Source organism: Psammomys obesus, unplaced genomic scaffold, assembly GCF_907164565.1.
Source record: "Psammomys obesus unplaced genomic scaffold, mPsaObe1.curated_primary_1811, whole genome shotgun sequence".
Classification (NCBI taxonomy): Eukaryota; Metazoa; Chordata; class Mammalia; order Rodentia; family Muridae; genus Psammomys; species Psammomys obesus.
Window position 1 is genome coordinate 324,458 of NW_026590552.1, and position 17,265 is coordinate 341,722.

A 17,265-nucleotide genomic window follows, 5' to 3' on the forward strand; every position below is an offset into this window, starting at 1 on the left:
TTTCTTTCTTTCTTTCTTTCTTTCTTTCTTTCTTTCTTTCTTTCTTTGTTTATTAATTTGGTTTTAGTAATTAATACATTGGCTTCATTTGTAAATGACTTTTCTCTTTTTTTAAAAAAAATAGGTTTGGTTTTGTTTTCTATTTATTTTATACTTTAGAAAACATTTTGAGAAAAGTTCATTAAATTTAATGAGTTGTCAAAAATATGCATGTCTCTAAAAGTCCGAGTATACTGTTATAAAGAAATAATAAAATAATAGTGGTTTAATTTCTTAAGACAGGTATTTATTTATTGATGAGTCTGAAATTGTCTACCTTTTAGCCAATACATGATAAATTTAATAATCATACAATATTAATTAAAATGTAGGTTTAGGTATTATGCATCTATAATTATGATTAAAATATTAATCACATTTTATGACAATATACATCCAATATACCCAGAATTAACACTAGAATACATATCTTAAGTTTTTATGTTTCATAATCACATGGTCTTAGGATTATGACTTACAAAAATCTTTACATAGCAACCAAATTTACAACCCTTTCACAAACTTTGTGTCTTTATGCTACATATAGTGTATTTCTTGAAGCTTAATATTTCTTTTTCTTACAGGCAACTCAGAAAGAGATTGAGAAACAAAAGGTTCACTTGAAGAGTGTCACAGAACTAGGAGAGTCTTTGAAAATGGTATTGGGTCAGAAAGAAACCCTGGTGGAAGATAAACTGAGTCTTCTGAACAGTAACTGGATAGCTGTTACCTCCAGAGCAGAAGAATGGCTAAATGTTTTGTTGGTAAGGAAAGAGGCTGGGAGCCTTTTGTCTTAGTATTATATAGTACTGAAAAGACATCAAAACCATTGCAACTCTTATGAAGGAAATAATTTCATTGGGGCTGGCTTCCAGTTTCACTGGCTTAGTCCATTATCACCATGACAGAAAACATAGCAATATGCTTGCAGGCATGCTCCTGGAGAAGGAGCTAAGAGTGCTACATCTTGATCTGCAGGCAACAGAAAGATAGACTGTGTTCCATACTGGGCACAGCTTGAGCCTATGAGATTTCAAAGCCTGCCCTCATGGTGACACACTTCCTCCAACAAGGCCACACTTACTCCAGAAGGCCACACCTCCTAATAGTGCCACCCCCTATGAGCCTGTTGGTCCATTTTCTTTCAAACTGCCACACTTTCCCACTCTTCTTTGTCAACAATCAAAGAAACAAAACAAAATGAAAATAAGATAAGGGTGAGATGGAAGGGAAGGAGGACCTCCCCTATCAGTGGATTTGGATAGGGGCATGGGAGGAAATGAGGGAGGGAGGCTGGGATTGGTAGGGAATGAGGCAGGGGGCTATAGCTGGGATATAAACTGAATATAATTAATATAAAATAAAAATTTAATGGAAAAGATTTCAGGAACAATGTCTTTGAGAATTCAACTGCTCTCTCTATATGCTGGTATGCAGGCTCATAATTTGAAGATGGTTTTCAGTACTTTACACTACTTTCTATTTTTGCTATGTTACATAAAAGAGTTTAAATATTATTTTTTTAGAAAAATGAAGAATTTTTAAGTTTTTTTCTAAACAATAGCATGCTATGTTTCTATATAATTCAGGAATACCAGAAACATATAGAAAACTTTAATAAGGACGTAGAACATATTACAAAGTGGATCATTCACACAGATGAACTTTTGGATGAATCTGAAAAAAAGAAACCACAACAAAAGGAAGATATTCTTAAGGTACCAAATAAAATACTGCGGGAAGTAGTTTTCAGACTGTACACATTATGATCATTATGTTTGAACTACAAAATTCTAAAGACTTTAATAAAAAAGTATAGCCATTTTTATATTTTCCTTTCTGCTCATGTTACTGCCTTCTTTTGATCATCTATTATTTTTTCTCTCGTACTATGTTCATTGCTTTCTATTTTCTTCTATTATAGGAATTAATGACATTTTAGAGACCTGTAATTTGGATATTTGTCCAAGTTCATATCTGTTCTCTCTATAATTGAGCTTAATTCAAAAGATTTATCAGAATATATATTTTATGCTCTATTGTGAAATTATTCTTATTTCAATGGCAGTTTTCGTGTGTATATTATTAACATAGTTTCTTGTCCTTTCATGTAGCCCATATTAAATATTCATTTTGTATCTGGAGTGCCAAACATCAGTCTCACTATAGATTCAGTATCTTTGATCTATAAATCCCAAATTCAGAGTGCTGTAAAATCCCAGATGTTTTAATACTTAAACCATCCCACAATAAGCTATTCTGTACCATGAAAATATTGTTGCATGTATAAAATTATTCTACTCTGATGCATAAGGCTACTGTCATGATAAATGTATAGGTGTTTATGCACTCTAAATTAGTTTTTGCTTGTTTTGGAGCCAGTTATCAAGATACCACATTGCTCAGGGCAAAAATTACAAAATATAAAGTATAAAATACTTTTAGAAGCATTTGAATAAAAGATATTCAGCGTGGTATTGTTCATTACCATCATCATATGTAAACCAATTTTTGCATTATACACATATAAACAAAAGTAACATATATAAAATAGGTTTTCTCATTATTTTAAACTTATTTAGGCATCCCTTGTTTTATGTCACAAGATCATATTAACCATTATTTTAAAATATGTTTTCTACAAAAAGATGTATGAAGTAGAAATATCATTTATGTCTATTTGATGTTATTTCATTTCTCAGTCAAATTAAGAGTTGATTATTTACAGATCTTTTTTAAATTAATAATTCACTTATTTTGTTTGGTTGAATTTTTCAATCATGTGTGATTTCTATTACAGTTTAAAAATTTAGCTTTTATTGTCATTTCTTTTTTCTTTACTGTGGTTACTGGTTTTAAAACAGGGTGTCACCAAGTTACTCAAGCTGGCCTTGAAGTCATTATATAACACATTGTCTTTTTATTTACAAATGTCCTGACAGTCTTTCAAGACTATTGGGATCACAGACTTATAACACCATGTTCAGTTCTCATTTTTAGTTTTTGTGTTGTGGAATTTGTCTTTTTAAATGAAATACTAACTATATCCTAGGATATCTTTAAGACATATTTCCCTTATTATCTGGACTATATCTTTGGCATGGATCTGTGTTATAATCTGTAGTCTTAATTCTTAATATGCTATAATCAAAGATATCATGTAATGGTGAAATTCATGCAAATATTTATATATAATACAAACCAGATATTTGACAGGTGGGAAAGTTAAATAGTGTCCTAATAGTTTTAAGGTAACACACAATTTTATTATACTTCACTCTTACTGAAATTAGTTTTGTTCTTTCCACTCTTTATCTCTGCATATATGTCCATATTTCTCCTTGTCATGTCTTCCTCTCCCATTTCTACTCTGCCCCTCCCTCCGTCCCTCTCTCCTTTCTTTCCTCATTTCCTGCCTTCCTTGCTCTCTATTCCTCTGTGTCTGCTGCAACTTTGATTACTAACTTAAAGCCCTGTTTCTTGCTCATGGAATATAGCGTTTAAAGGCTGAAATGGACGATATCCGCCCAAAGGTGGACTCCACACGTGACCAAGGAGCGAAATTGATGGCAAACTTCGGTGAACACTGCCTGAAAATAGTAGAACCCCAAATCTCCGAACTCAACCGTCAATTTGCAGCCATTTCTCACAGAGTTAAGACTGGAAAGGTAGGAAGATCTCCTTCAAGGTGGAAACTTGTGCTAAATGATATCTTGAGAAGGTTGCACAATACTCTGAAGGGGACAAGAAATCCCCACAACAAGGTTTTCAAAAGGATAATGAAGGCCAAAATATACTTAAGGAAATTTTACCACTGACTATAATGGAGATAAAGTTCTCTTCTCTTTTCTATATCTTTCTTTCTGTCACACATTTTTTTTTTTTTTTTGCCACAGCTATGCTAGAACTGCACCCAACAATGGTTTACATTTGTACTTTCAGGGATCACCTACAGTAAAATAACAGAGCATGCAACAGGCCAAAAATAATTAATAAATAAAAAGCACAAAAGAAATCTATCTAAACCAATCACCTCTGAAATATTTTCCTATATATGATATTTCTGTGTGTAAAGCATATCAAAAATCCACCATGAGGCCTTGTACATCTGCATGATCTAGGGTATTTATAACTCTTTAATTATTATGCACGTTTGTGTATATAATTATCTCTTCTTATTGCAAGCATTGTGACAAAATCAATTAGGTTAAGCTGAAATGCTCAAACCATTAAAGCAAATGAATGTGAAACAATTTCCATTTATTTTGTAATTTTGAATGCTTACTTATATTTATTCTATTTAATGAAGAACTGAAGGGTATGGTACTTTTGCACGATAATCTTCATGTTTATATGACATGTAACACATAGAAGAATTTTTTAAGTAGCTTACCAAAATATGTAAATAAAGGAATATAGAATTTCAATGTTTTCCAAAGAATGAAATACAAGGAATAATCTGAAAATTTACCTAATGTATTCTGAGCCATTTTCAATATAATATGGACCATGTGCAAATATAAAATATGTATGAAATAAACAAATATTTATGAATATAGTTATGGGATAATTTACCTGAGAAAAGTATTGTGCTTGGGTTCTTGAAGTGATAATTATGCATTATTTTTTTAGTTTTTAATTTAATTTAATTTTATTAATTACACTTTATTCACTTTGTATTTATAGTAATTTTTAAACACTGAACACCAGCAAGTTTTGTCCAAAATGTGGAAGGACATTTTTTTTAATTTAACTTTTATTAATTACACTTTATTCATTTTGTATCCACCCATAAGCCCCTCCCTCCTCGCCTCCTGGTCCCACCCTCCCCGCTCCTTTATGCATGCATGGCCCTCCCCATGTCCATTGATTGGGGAGGTCGTCCTCTCCTTCTTTCTGATCTTAGTCTATCAGTTCTCATCAGAAGTGGCTGCATTGTCAGGGTTCTAGGTAATCTCCATGGATAGTCCTTGGTTGGAGTATGAGTCTCTGGGAAGTTCCCTGTGTTCAAGGTACTTTATGTCATTTGTGGTTATTGTGAAGGGTGTTGTTTCACTAATTTCTTTCTCAGCCCTTTTGTCTTTTGTATACAGGAGTGCTACTGATTTTTTTTTTTTGAGTTAATTTTGTATCCGGCCACTTTGCTGAAGGTGTTTATCAGCTGTAGGAGTTCCCTGTTAGAGTTTTTGGGGTCACTCACGTATACTATCATATCATCTGCAAATAGTGATATTTTGACTTCTTCCTTTCCGATCTGTATCCCCTTGATCTCCTTCAACTGTCTTATTACTCTAGCAAGGACTTCCAGCACTATGTTGAAGAGATATGCGGAGAGTGGGCAGCCTTGTCTTGTCCCTGATTTTAGTGGGATTGCTTTAAGTTTCTCTCCGTTCAGTTTGATGTTGGCTATAGGCTTGCTGTGTATCGCCTTTACTATGTTTAGATATGTGCCTTGTATCCCTGATCTCTCCAATACTTTAAACATGTATGGATGTTGGATTTTGTCAAATGCGTTTTCAGCATCTAGGGAGATTATCATGTGGTTTTTTTCTTTCAGTTTGTTAATATGGTGGATCACATTGATGGATTTCCGTATATTGAACCACCCCTGCATGCCTGGGATGAAGCCTACTTGGTCATAGTGGATAACATCTTTGATGTGTTTTGTATTCGGTTTGCGAGTATTTTGTTAAGTATTTTTGCATCAATGTTCATAAGGGAGATTGGCCTGAAATTCTCTCTCTTTGTTGAGTCTTTGTGAGGTTTAGGTACCAAGGTGACTGTGGCTTCATAGAATGAGTTTGGTAATGTTCCTTCTGTTTCTATTTTGTGGAATAGTTTGAAGAGAATAGGAGTTAGCTCTTCTTTGAAGGTCTGGTAGAATTCTGCGCTGAAGCCATCTGGTCCTGGGCTTTTTTTTGGATGGGAGACTTTTGATGACAGCTTCTATTTCTTTGGGGGATATAGGACTATTTAATTGATTTATCTGGTCTTGATTCAGCTTTGGTAAGTCAAATCGATCAAGAAAATTGTCCATTTCATTTAGATTTTCAAATGTTGTGGCATATAGACTTTTGAAGTAAGTCCTAATGATTGTTTGGATTTCCTCAGTGTCTGTTGTTATGACCCCCTTTTCATTTCTGATTTTGTTGATTTGGGTGGTGTCTCTCTGCCTTTTAGTTAGCTTGGCTAAGGGTTTGTCGATCATGTTGATTTTCTCAAAGAACCAGCTCTTGGTTTCATTGATTCTTTTAATTGTTTTATTTGTTTCTAATTGATTGATTTCTGCCCTGAGTTTGATTATTTCCAGCCATCTACTCCTTTTTGGTGTGTCTGCTTCTTCTTTTTCTAGGGTTTTTAAGGGGGCCATTAATATGCTTGAATGAGCTGTCTCGAATTTCTTCATGAAGGCACTTAGTGCTATGAACTTTCCTCTTAGCACTGCTTTCATTGTGTCCCACAAGTTTGGGTATGTTGTGTCTTCATTTTCATTGAGTTCTAGGAAGTCTTTAATTTCTTTCTTTATTTCTTCCCTGACCCAGCTGTCATTTAGTAAGAAGTTGTTCAGTTTCCATATGTGTGTAGGCTTTTTGCTATTTCTGTTCTTGTTGAAGTCCACCTTTATTCCATGATGATCAGACAAGATACAAGGGATTATCTCAATCTTCTTGTATCTGTTGAGGCTTGCTTTGTGACCACCTATATGGTCTATTTTGGAGAAGGTTCCATGAGGTGCTGAGAAGAAGGTAAATTCTTTTGTGTTTGGGTGTAAGGTTCTGTAAATGTCTGTGAGGTCCATTTGATTCATGACATCTGTCAGAGATATTGTTTCTTTGTTTAATTTCTGTTTTGTTGACCTGTCCTTTGTTGAGAGTGGGGTGTTGAAGTCTCCCACTATCAATGTGTAGGGATCTATATGTGGTTTAAATTTTATCAATGTTTCTTTTACAAATGTGGGTGCTCTTGTATTTGGGGCATAGATGTTCAGGATTATGATGTCTTCCTGGTGGAATTTTCCCTTGATGAATATGAAGTGTCCTTCCCCATCTCTTTATATTAATTTTGGTTGAAAGTCTATTTTATCAGATATTAGAATGGCTACTCCTGCTTGTTTCTTGGGTCCATTTGCTTGGAAAGTCGTCTTCCAAACTTTTACCCTCAGGTAATGTCTATCTTTGTGCCTTAGGTGTGTTTCTTGTATGCAACAGATTGCTGGGTTTTGTTTATGTATCCATTCTGTTAATCTCTGTCTTTTTACTGGAGAGTTGAGTCCATTGATGTTGAGAGACATTAATGACCAGTGGCTGTTAGATCCTTTGATTTTAATGTTGGCTGTGGTCATAAGGTTGTGTGCTTGGTTACTTTTTGTTTTACTGTAGTAAGGTTAATTATTTCTTGTGTTTTCTTGACAGAAACTAATTTTCTTGGGTTGTATTTTCCCTTCCAGTGTCTTCTGTAATGCTGGATTTGTATGTAGATATTGTTGAAATTTGTTTTTGTCATTGAATATCTTGTTTTCTCAATCTATGAGGACTAAGAGTTTTGCAGGGTATAGTAGTCTGGGCTGACATCTGTGTTCTCTTAGGGTCTGCATGATATCCGTCCAGGCCCTTCTGGCTTTCATAGTCTCTGTTGAAAAGTCAGGTGTGATTCTAATGGGTTTGCCATTATATGTTACTTGGCCTTTTTCCCTTGCAACTTTTAGTATTTTTTTCTTTGTTCTGTATACTTACTGTTTCGATTATTATGTGGCGGGAGGATTTTCTTTTCTGGTCAAATTTGTTGGGTGTTCTGTAGTTCTCATGTATTCTTATTGGCTTCTCCTTTAACTTGGGGAAATTTTCTTCAATGATTTTGTTGAAAATATTTTCTTGGCCTTGGAGAAGGGAGTCTTCTTTTTTCCTCTATACCTATTATTCTTAGGTTTTGTCTTTTCATATTGTCTTGGATTTCTTGGATGGTCTGTGTCAGGAATTTTTTTGATTTAACAGTTTCTTTGACAGATACATTGATTTCTTCCATTGTATCTTCTACACCTGAGCTTCTTTCTTCCATGTCTTGTAGTCTGTTAGTTATGCTTACCTCGGTAGTTCCTGTTTTCTTCCCTAAATTCTTCCTCTCCATCATTTCCTCCATGTGTGTTTTCTTTAATTTTTCCAGTTCTATCTTCAGGTCTTGATTTGTTTTGTTTACTTTCTTCACTTGTCTGATTGTATTTTCCTCTTTTTCTTTTAGTTCCTTCAACTCTGTTTTTTTTTTTTTTTTTTACTTCTTTCATTGATTTAATTATTTCTTCTCTGAAGGCCGCAAACTGTTTGGCTGCATATTCCTCTATTTCTTTACCGATGGCCATAATCTGCTTGTCTTTAACTTCCTCCATTTCTTTACAGATAGCCATGATCTGTTTGGTTTTATCTTCCTCTAATTCTTTACACATTTTATTTGTTTCCTCTATTATCCTCTTCATCAGCATAGATGTAAGGTCATCTTCTTGATTTTCTATTGTGCTGTGTTGTCCATGGCTGTTTGCTCCTGGATGGCTGGGTTCTGGAGATGCCATATTTCTCTGTCTTTTGTTGGTTGAGCTTTTACGCTGACCTCTACCCATTGGGCTGATTTAGGTGTTGGCTGTTAGTTTCTGTGCTTCCTGGAGTCCTGAGGTAGGGAGAATTCCCTTGGCCGGAAGATGATTTTTCCTGAAGGAGTCCTCCTCTGCTTTTTGGTTATGGTCACTGTATGGCCAGTGTTTCTCAGGAATTGCCACTGCTCACCTCAGGTGTATAGCTCTGAGTAGTAGCTGTGGTCTTTGTTAGGCAGGGGGGGCTCTCCTCTTACCCATACAAGTTCTCAAGACAGCTGCCCCACTGCTGGGTTTCTCGTTATAAATTTAGTGAGCTGCTGCTGTTGTTACAGTTTTCCAGGTACAGTTCTCTTAAAAAATCTGCTGATTCCCTAGCTGTGGGGTTTTTTCCCAACAGGGAACCTCAGTCAGTTATCCTGGGGCACACAGTTCTGTCCCGGAAAGTGAGAGGAACGCCCAGCAAGTCTCTGGGCCAGAGGCTGAGTGCTCTGCTCTGGGCCTAGAGAATGTGCACCTAGTTTGAGTTGGCACCTGGGTGTGCCACTCTGGTCTGGAGGCTGGGTGCCTCAGTCTGGATCGGAAGCTGTGTGTCCCTGTCTGGGATGTCGGCTGCAGGCACTGCTCTGGTCTGGACGCTGTGGGTGCAGCCCTCTTGAAGAATCAGGGGTTCCCACAGTTCTGTCAGTATAGCTAGAGGTAACTGGTTGATCCTTGGCACAGTATCTGAGGGCTGCTGTAATGGCTCTCTGGCTTTTGTAGGTCTGAGGATGCAGCTGTTTGCCCCAGTGCCCTAGGGGTACTCAATAATGGCGGCTGAGCACAGCGCTCCTGCCTGCAGTAGAAGGCTAGAGCCTAGAGTCTGTGTGAATCCAGAGAGTCTTTTGGTGCTGGGTGTCCTGAGCGTTAGAACAGATGATCCCCCCCGCTGGGGGTTTCCTCATTCCAGGGACACCCAGCCTTTGCTTTGGGGACCTCCGTTCTGTCTGGGGTAGCATCAAGTAGAACCCACAGGCACAGGCGCCCGCCCCTGGCTCCACCTTTCTGGCCGTTGGGAGCCTGAATGTCTGCCTAAACTGGGTAATTTTCCCGAGACCTTTTCGGGGTGGTGGTATCAGCTAAGTGCTCTGAGATCAGACCAGCTGTTTCCCTCTCTGTGGGTTTGCACCCAACGGTGAAACTGGGTCTCTGGTGCCCTGGGGCCCACAGTTCTATCTGAGGCGGCGAATCAGGCACGCAGGCAGGGCTCTGTGCAGGTGCCTGGGTCCCCGGCTCTGGCTCCGGACTGGCTCATGGGGTGCCCGTGGAACCGGTGGCTTTCCCAGGGGATGTCTGGGTGACCTAAGGTCAGTCCCAATCGTTTCCTGCTCCGTGGGGTTATCTCTCGAATGGAAAATCCAGTCTGTGATGTTCTGGGCCCACAGTTCAGTCTGAGACAGTGACCAGATCACGCTGCTGTGTAGCTCTGGGCTGGCGACCAAGTACCTGGCGGAACTGGGATGTCTTCCGCGGTTTAGCCAGGTGAGTTAAAGCTAATTGAATCCCCCACTGTGGGGTATCCTCTCACCTGTGAAACACAACCACTTGTGTTTTATGGCCTCGAGTTCTGATTGCTGGTCACTGTGTCAATCCTGCTGTGCTACTCCTCAGAATGAGAGTCCTCCCAGAACCACCATCTTGCCCCACCCTCCGAAAGCTTAATTTTTTTCTTGCCATACAGATTTTTTCTTTTTTTAATTTTATTTTTTTTTCATATCAGTTACATTTTATTAACTTGGTATCCCAGTCGTATTCCTTCCCTCATTCCCTCCCTCATCTCCACAGTGCCCCTTTCCAAGTCCACTGATACTGGGGACCTCCTCCCCATTCATCCGATCCTGTTTTATCAGGTATCTTCAGGACTGGCTGCAAAGCTCTCCTCCGTGGCCTAACAGGACTGCTCCTCCCTTGGGGGGTGGGGAGGCCAAAGAGCCAGTCATTGAGTTCCTGTTAGAAATAGTCCTTGTTCCCCTCACTATGGGAAACCAATTGGTTACTGAGCTACCACAGGCTACATCTGAGCAGAGGTTCTAGGTTACATTCATACATGGTCCTTGGTTGCATGTCAGTCTCAGAAAAGACCCTGTGCCCAGATATATTTGGTCCTCGTGGAGCTCCTATCCTTTCCTCATCAGACTAACTCCCCTTCTTTCATATGATTCCCTGTACTCTGCCTAAGGTTTGGTCATGAGTCTTTGTATCTGTTGAAAACATTGCTAGTTAGAGTCTTTCAGATGCACTCAGTAGACTCCTGTCATGTGTTCAATGCACATCCCATCTGTCTTTCTAAAGGAGGATTGATCATCTTACCCCATGTCTGTTCTCTTGATCATCTTTTTTAGGTGTATAGATTTCATTATGTTTATCATATCTTATAGGCCTATATAAGTGAGTATATACCGTGTTTGTCTTTCTCCTTCTGGGATATTTCACTCAGAATGATCTTTTCTAGATCCCACTGTTTGCCTGTAAATTTCATGATTTCCTACTTTTTGATTGCCGAGTAGTATTCCATTGTGTAAAAAGACCACAATTTCTGTACCCATTCCTCCCTTGATGGACATCTGGGTTTGTTTCCAGGTTCTGGCTATTACAAATAAATCTGCTATAAACATGGTTGAGCAAGTATCCCTTTTGTGTACTTGAGCAAAGTTTGGGTACATACCTTGCAGTGGTATAGCTGGGTCTTGAGGAAGCTCTATTCCTAATTGTCTGAGAAAGCACCAGATGGATTTGCAGAGTGGTTGTACCAGTTTACATTCCCACCAGCAGTGGAGGAGGGTTCCTCTTTCACCACAACCTCTCCAGCATGTGTTGTCACTTCAGTTTTTCATCGTGGCCACTCTAATGGGTGTAAGGTAAAATCTCGGGGTCGCTTTGGTTTGCATTTCCCTGATGGCTAATGAGGTTGAGCATTTCTTTAAGTGTTTCTCTGCCATTCAATATTCCTCTGTCAAGGATTCTCTGTTTAGCTCTGTTTCCCATTTTTTAATTGGATTACTTTGTTTGCTGCTTTTCAGCTTTTGTAGTTCTTTGTATATACTGGATATTAGTCCTCTGTCAGATAAAGGGTTAGTGAAGATTCTTTCCCAATCTGTAGGGAGTCGTTTTTTTTTTGATGACAGTGTCCTTTGCTTTACAGAAGCTTTTCAGTTTCATGAGGTCCCATTTATTGATTGTTGCTCTTAGAGCCTGTGTTGTTGGTGTTCTGTTCAGGACGTTGTCTCCTGTGCCAATGAGTTCTAGGCTGTTCCCCACTTTTTTTTCCAACTGATTTAGAGCATCTGGTTTTATGTTGAGGTCTTTGATCCACGTGGACTTTAGCTTTGTGCAGTGTGATAAATATGGATCTATTTTCATTCTTCTGCATGTAGACATCCAGTTGGATCAGCACCATTTGTTGAAAATGTTGTCTTTTTTCCATTGAATGGTTTTTGCTTCTTTGTCAAAAATCAAGTATTCATAGGTGTGTGGGTTTATTTTTGGGTCTTCTATGCGGTTCCATTGATCCTCCTTTCTGTTTTTATGCCAATACCATGCAGTTTTTATTACTATTACTCTGTAGTACAACGTGAGATCAGGGATGGAGATACCTCCAGATGATCTGTTGTTGTACAGGATTGTTTTGGAGATTCTGGGTTTTTTGTTTCTCCATATGAAGCTGAGAATCTTTTTTTCAAGGTCTGTAAAGAATTGAGTTGGTATTTTGATGGGAATTGCATTGAATCTGTAGATTGCTTTTGGCAGGATGGCCATTTTCACAAAGTTAATCCTACCAATCCATGAGCACGGGAGTTCTTTCCATCTTCTGAAACCTTCTTCAATTTCTTTCTTCAAAGACTTGAAGTTTTTCTCAAACAGGTCTTTCACTTCCTTTGTTAGTGTCACCCCAAGGTACTTTATGTTATTAATGGCTACTGTGAAGGTTGTTGTTTTTCTAATTTCTTTCTCAGCCCTTTTGTCTTTGGTATACAGGAGGGCTTCTGATTTTTTTGAGTTGATTTTGTATCCTGCCAATTTGATAAATGTGTTCATCAGATGGAGGAGTTCTCTGGTTGAATTTTTGTGTCGCTCATATATACTCTCATATAATCTGCAAATAGTGACACTTTGACCTTTTCCTTTCCAATTTGTATCCCTTTGATCTCATTTAGTTATCTTATTGCTCTGGGTAGGACTTCAAGTACTATGTTGAAGAGGTATAGAGAGAGTGGGCAGCCTTGTCTTGTCCCTGATTTCAGTGGGATTGATTTAAATTTCTCTCCATTGAGTTTGATGTTGAATAGGCTTACTGTATATTGTCTTTACTATGTTTAGATATGTGCCTTGTATCCCTGATCTCTCAAAGGCTTTAAACATGAATGGGTGTTGGACTTTGTCAAATGCTTTTTCAGCATCTAAGGAGATGATCATGTGGTTTTTCTCCTTCAGTTGGTTTATGTGGTGGATTACATTGATGGATTTCCATATGTTCAACCATCCTTGCATGCCTGGGATGAAGCCTACTTGGTCATGGTGGATGATATCTTTGATGTGTTCTTAGATTCGGTTTGCAAGTATTTTATTGAGTATTTTTGCGTCAATATTCATAAGAGAGATAGGTCTGAAGTTCTCTTTTTTTTTTGTTGGGTCTTTGTGTGTTTTAGGTATCACAGTGACTGTCACTTCATAGAATGAGATTGGTAATGTACCTTCTGTTTCTATTTTGTGGAATAGTTTGAGGAGAATTGGTGTGAGCACTTCTTTGAAGGTCTGGTAGAATTCCGCGCTGAAACCACCTGGCCCAGGGCTTTTGTTGGAGAGGAGACTATGAATCACTGCTTCCATTTCCTTGGGGGATACAGGGCTATTCAGTCTTTTTACCTCATCTTGACTTAATATTTGAAGATGGAATCTATCAAGAAAATTGTCCATTTCATTTAGGTTTTCAAATTTTGTGGCATATAGGCTTTTGTAGTTTGACCTAATGATTGTTTGAATTTCTTCACTGTCTGTAGTTATGTCCCCCTTTTCATTTCTGATTTTGCTGATTTGGATAGATTCTCTCTGCTTTATAGTTAGTTTGGCTAAGGGTTTGTCTATCTGGTTGATTTTCTCAAAGAACCAGCTTTTTGTTTCGTTGATTCTTTGAATAGTTTTATTTGTTTCTAACTGATTGATTTCAGTCCTGAGTTTGATTATTTCCAGCCATCTGCTCCTCTTGGGTGTATCTGCTTCTTTTTTTTCTAGGGTTTTCAGTTGGGGTATTACGTTGTTTGTATGTGATGTTACGAATTTCTTCTTGCATGCACTTAGTGCTATAAATTTTCCCCTGAGCACTGCTTTCAATGTGTCCCATAAATTTGGGTATGTTGTGCCTTCATTTTCATTGAATTCTAGGAAGTCTTTAATTTCTTTCTTTATTTTTTCCTTAACCCAGCTGTCATTGAGTATCAAGTAGTTCAGTTTCCATGTGCGTGTCGGCTTTTTGTTATATCTGTTGTTGTTGAGGTCCAGCTTTAGTCCATGGTGGTCAGATAAAATACAAGGGATTATTTCAATCTTTATGTATCTGGTGAGGCTTGCTTTATGACCAACTATATGGTCTATTTTGGAGAAGGTTCCATGTGGTGCTGAAAAGAAGGTATACTCTTTTGAGTTTGGATGAAAAGATCTGTAGACGTCTATTAGGTCCATTTGATTTAGGGTCTCTGTAAGTGTTTTTATTTCCCTATTTGTTTTCTGTCTAGTTGATCTGTCCCTTGGTGATAGTGGGGTGTTGAAGTTTCCCACTATTAAGGTATTAGGATCCATGTGTGATTTAAGCTTTAATAATGTTTCAGTTACAATGTAGGTCCTCTTGTATTTGGGGCATAGATATTCAAAATTGTGATGTCCTCTTGGTGGATTTTTTCTTTGATGAGAATATAGTGGCCCTCCTTAACTTTTTTTATTAACTTGGGTTGAAAGTCTATTTTATTAGATATTAGGATGGCTACTCCAGCTTGTTTTCTGGAACCATTTGCTTGAAAAACATTTTTCTAACCCTTTTCTCTGAGGTAGTGTTTATCTTTGTTGCATAGGTGTGTTTCTTGGATGCAACAGAATGTTGGATCCTGTTTCCTTAACCATTCTGTTAGTCTGTGTCTTTTTATTGGGGAGTTGAGTCTGTTGATGTTGATAGATACTAGTGAGCAACAATTGTTAATTACTTTTGATGTGGGGTTGGTGGTGTCACTGAGTTTCATTGCTTGTCTTCTTTTGTTTTTTTTGTTGTTGTCGTTGTTGTGTAGTTATCTATTACCTCTGTTTCCTTAGATGTAGTTGTTTCTTTGGTTTGGAGTTTCCCTTATAGTAACTTATGTAGAGCTGGGTTAGTATGTAGATATTGTTTAAATTTCGTTTTGTCATGGAATATTTTGAATTCTCCGTCTATGTTGATTGAAAGTTTTGCTGCGTATAGTAGTCTGGGTTGGAATCTCTGGTCCCTTAAGGACTGTATGATTTCTGTCCAGGCCCCTCTGGTTTTCATAGTTTCTGTTGAGAAATCTGGTGTGATTCTGACAGGTCTACCTTCATATGTTACTTGGCCTTTTTCCCTTGCTGCTTTTAGAATTTTTTCTTTGTTTTGTAGGTTCAGTGTTTTGACTATGATATGACATGAAGAATTTCTTTTCTGGTCTAGTCTACTTGGTGTTCTGTAGGCCTCTTGTATGTTTATGGCTATCTTCTTCTTTAAGTTGGGAAAGTTTTCTTCTATAATTTTCCTGAAAATATATTCCAGACCTTTGAGTCTGATGTCTTATTTTTCTTCTACTCCTATTATTCTTAGGTTTTGTCTTTTATGGTGTCCTTGATTTCTTGTATGTTTTGTGGTTGGAACTTTTCTGATTTTATTTTTTCTTTGAGAGATGTGTCAATTTCCACAAGTTTATCTTCGGCTCCTGAGATTCTTTCTTCCATCTCTTGTATTCTGTTGCTGATGCTTACCTTTGTAGTTCCCAATCTTTTCTCTATGTTCTCCAATTCCTGGTTTTTCTCTATTTGTGTTTTCTTTATTGATTCTAATTCTGTTTTCATGTCTTGCACCATTTCCTTCATCTGTTTGAATGTGGAATCCTGCTTTTCAATGACAGCTTCTATTTTTTTTTTTTTTGTCCTTTTCCTCTCTATGTATGACTAATTGTGCCTCTACTTCTTTGGGTATAATTGCCTGTATTTCTATGAGAGCTTTGTTTATTTCTTCTTTATTTGCCTTTATTTGTGTGGACATTTCTTTGAGAGCTTTGTTCATTTCTTCTTTGTTTGCCTCAATTTTCATGGTCATTTCTTTGAGAGCTCAATTTGTTTCCTGTTGGTTCCTCTCGATTTCTTTGGCTATTTCTCTGAGGGCTTTGTTCATTTCATCTTTATGGGCATCTAATAGCTGGAGAAACATAGTTTTGAGGTCGTTTTCTTGTATATCTACTGAATTGACCTGTCCATTGTTTTGTGGGGTTGCTGGTGAGGTCATTATGTCCTGATTTTTGTTGGGTGTGTTCTTATGTCTGCCTCTAATCATCTGGTTATTTTTAACCTTCACTTTTTATTCCTCGAGTTTGTAGTTCAGGCTATGATCATCTCTTTTTGTTTTCTGGACTGTTTTTTCAGTAAGATGAGAGAGGTTCACTGGTTTGGGAGTGTGCGCTGTGTTTTCAGTTGTGCGTAAGGAATTTGATGCTGGTTCTACTTGCATGCACTTTTAGCGGACGCAGTGTGCATTCGAGTATTCTTTGACTATTACAGTGGCCTGCAGGCCACTATTATGCAGTTCTGTCTGAGATCCAGGGATTGTTTGCCTGGATTACACTGGTGGACCCACAAGGTAGAGTCTTCAACGTTGGGGTCCCTATAGTCCCTATGATGCCCACACTAGGGGTGTGGGTGGCAGGGATCTCATCTGGTTGCTTCTGTGGAGAAGCCCTGGGTCTGGGGCAAACTCTCCCTAGAAGGCTCACTCACTCTCTTGCAGGACCAGTTGGAATGCACAGGGGTTCCCCTTGTTCTCTACTCTCTTATTTGTTTCTGCTGCGAAAAATGCGCAGGTAGGCTAACAGTCAGCTCTGTGACACTGTGGCCGCAGGGCTCGGTGTCCACCTTTCCTTTGTGCTGCCTCTTTGTCCTTTCCCTCTGCCAGGAGGGGTTATGTTGACTGGTCCCGGGATAGCACGGGAAAGAGTTAGGTTGAGTGTACTCAATCCCAGATCCCGGGCCCAGATCTCTCTGCCAGAAGCAGCCTGGTGGAAGAACCAATGTTTGCTGATCCCGATAGAGTACCAGGTATGGTTGAGTGTCCTCAGATCCAGAGCTCGGGTTTCTCTGCCAGGGGCCATTGGGTGAGCTGAAGAGGTGGTGCTGTGTCCTGTAGCAGGCTGCCTCTCTATCCTTCCCCTCTGACCTTCCCCTCTGCTAGGGCAAGCTTATTATGGTGGTGCTCTCAGGGGAGTGCCAGAAGGGGTTGGGACTTCTCAGTCCCTATCCTGAGCCGGGGTTTCTCTGCCAGGGGTCGGGGGACCGCCAGTGATAGGACTTGGTGCTAGACCTTATTGCGCTGGACCCGGGAGAGTCTCAGGACGTGTTGAATGACCACA

The 17,265-nt window shown here is 38.5% G+C and overlaps 1 protein-coding gene across 1 annotated transcript in view; it reads left to right on the forward strand.

Annotated features, from left to right (window-relative positions):
• Dmd (dystrophin) overlaps positions 1 to 17,265 on the forward strand; it is a 1,523,318-nt gene that overhangs the window by 35,464 nt on the left and 1,470,589 nt on the right. The window contains exons 7-9 of the mRNA XM_055607916.1: positions 624 to 803; positions 1,629 to 1,757; positions 3,537 to 3,707. Of these exons, the coding sequence (XP_055463891.1) occupies positions 624 to 803; positions 1,629 to 1,757; positions 3,537 to 3,707 (480 nt within the window). The remainder of the gene's footprint in view (positions 1 to 623; positions 804 to 1,628; positions 1,758 to 3,536; positions 3,708 to 17,265) is intronic.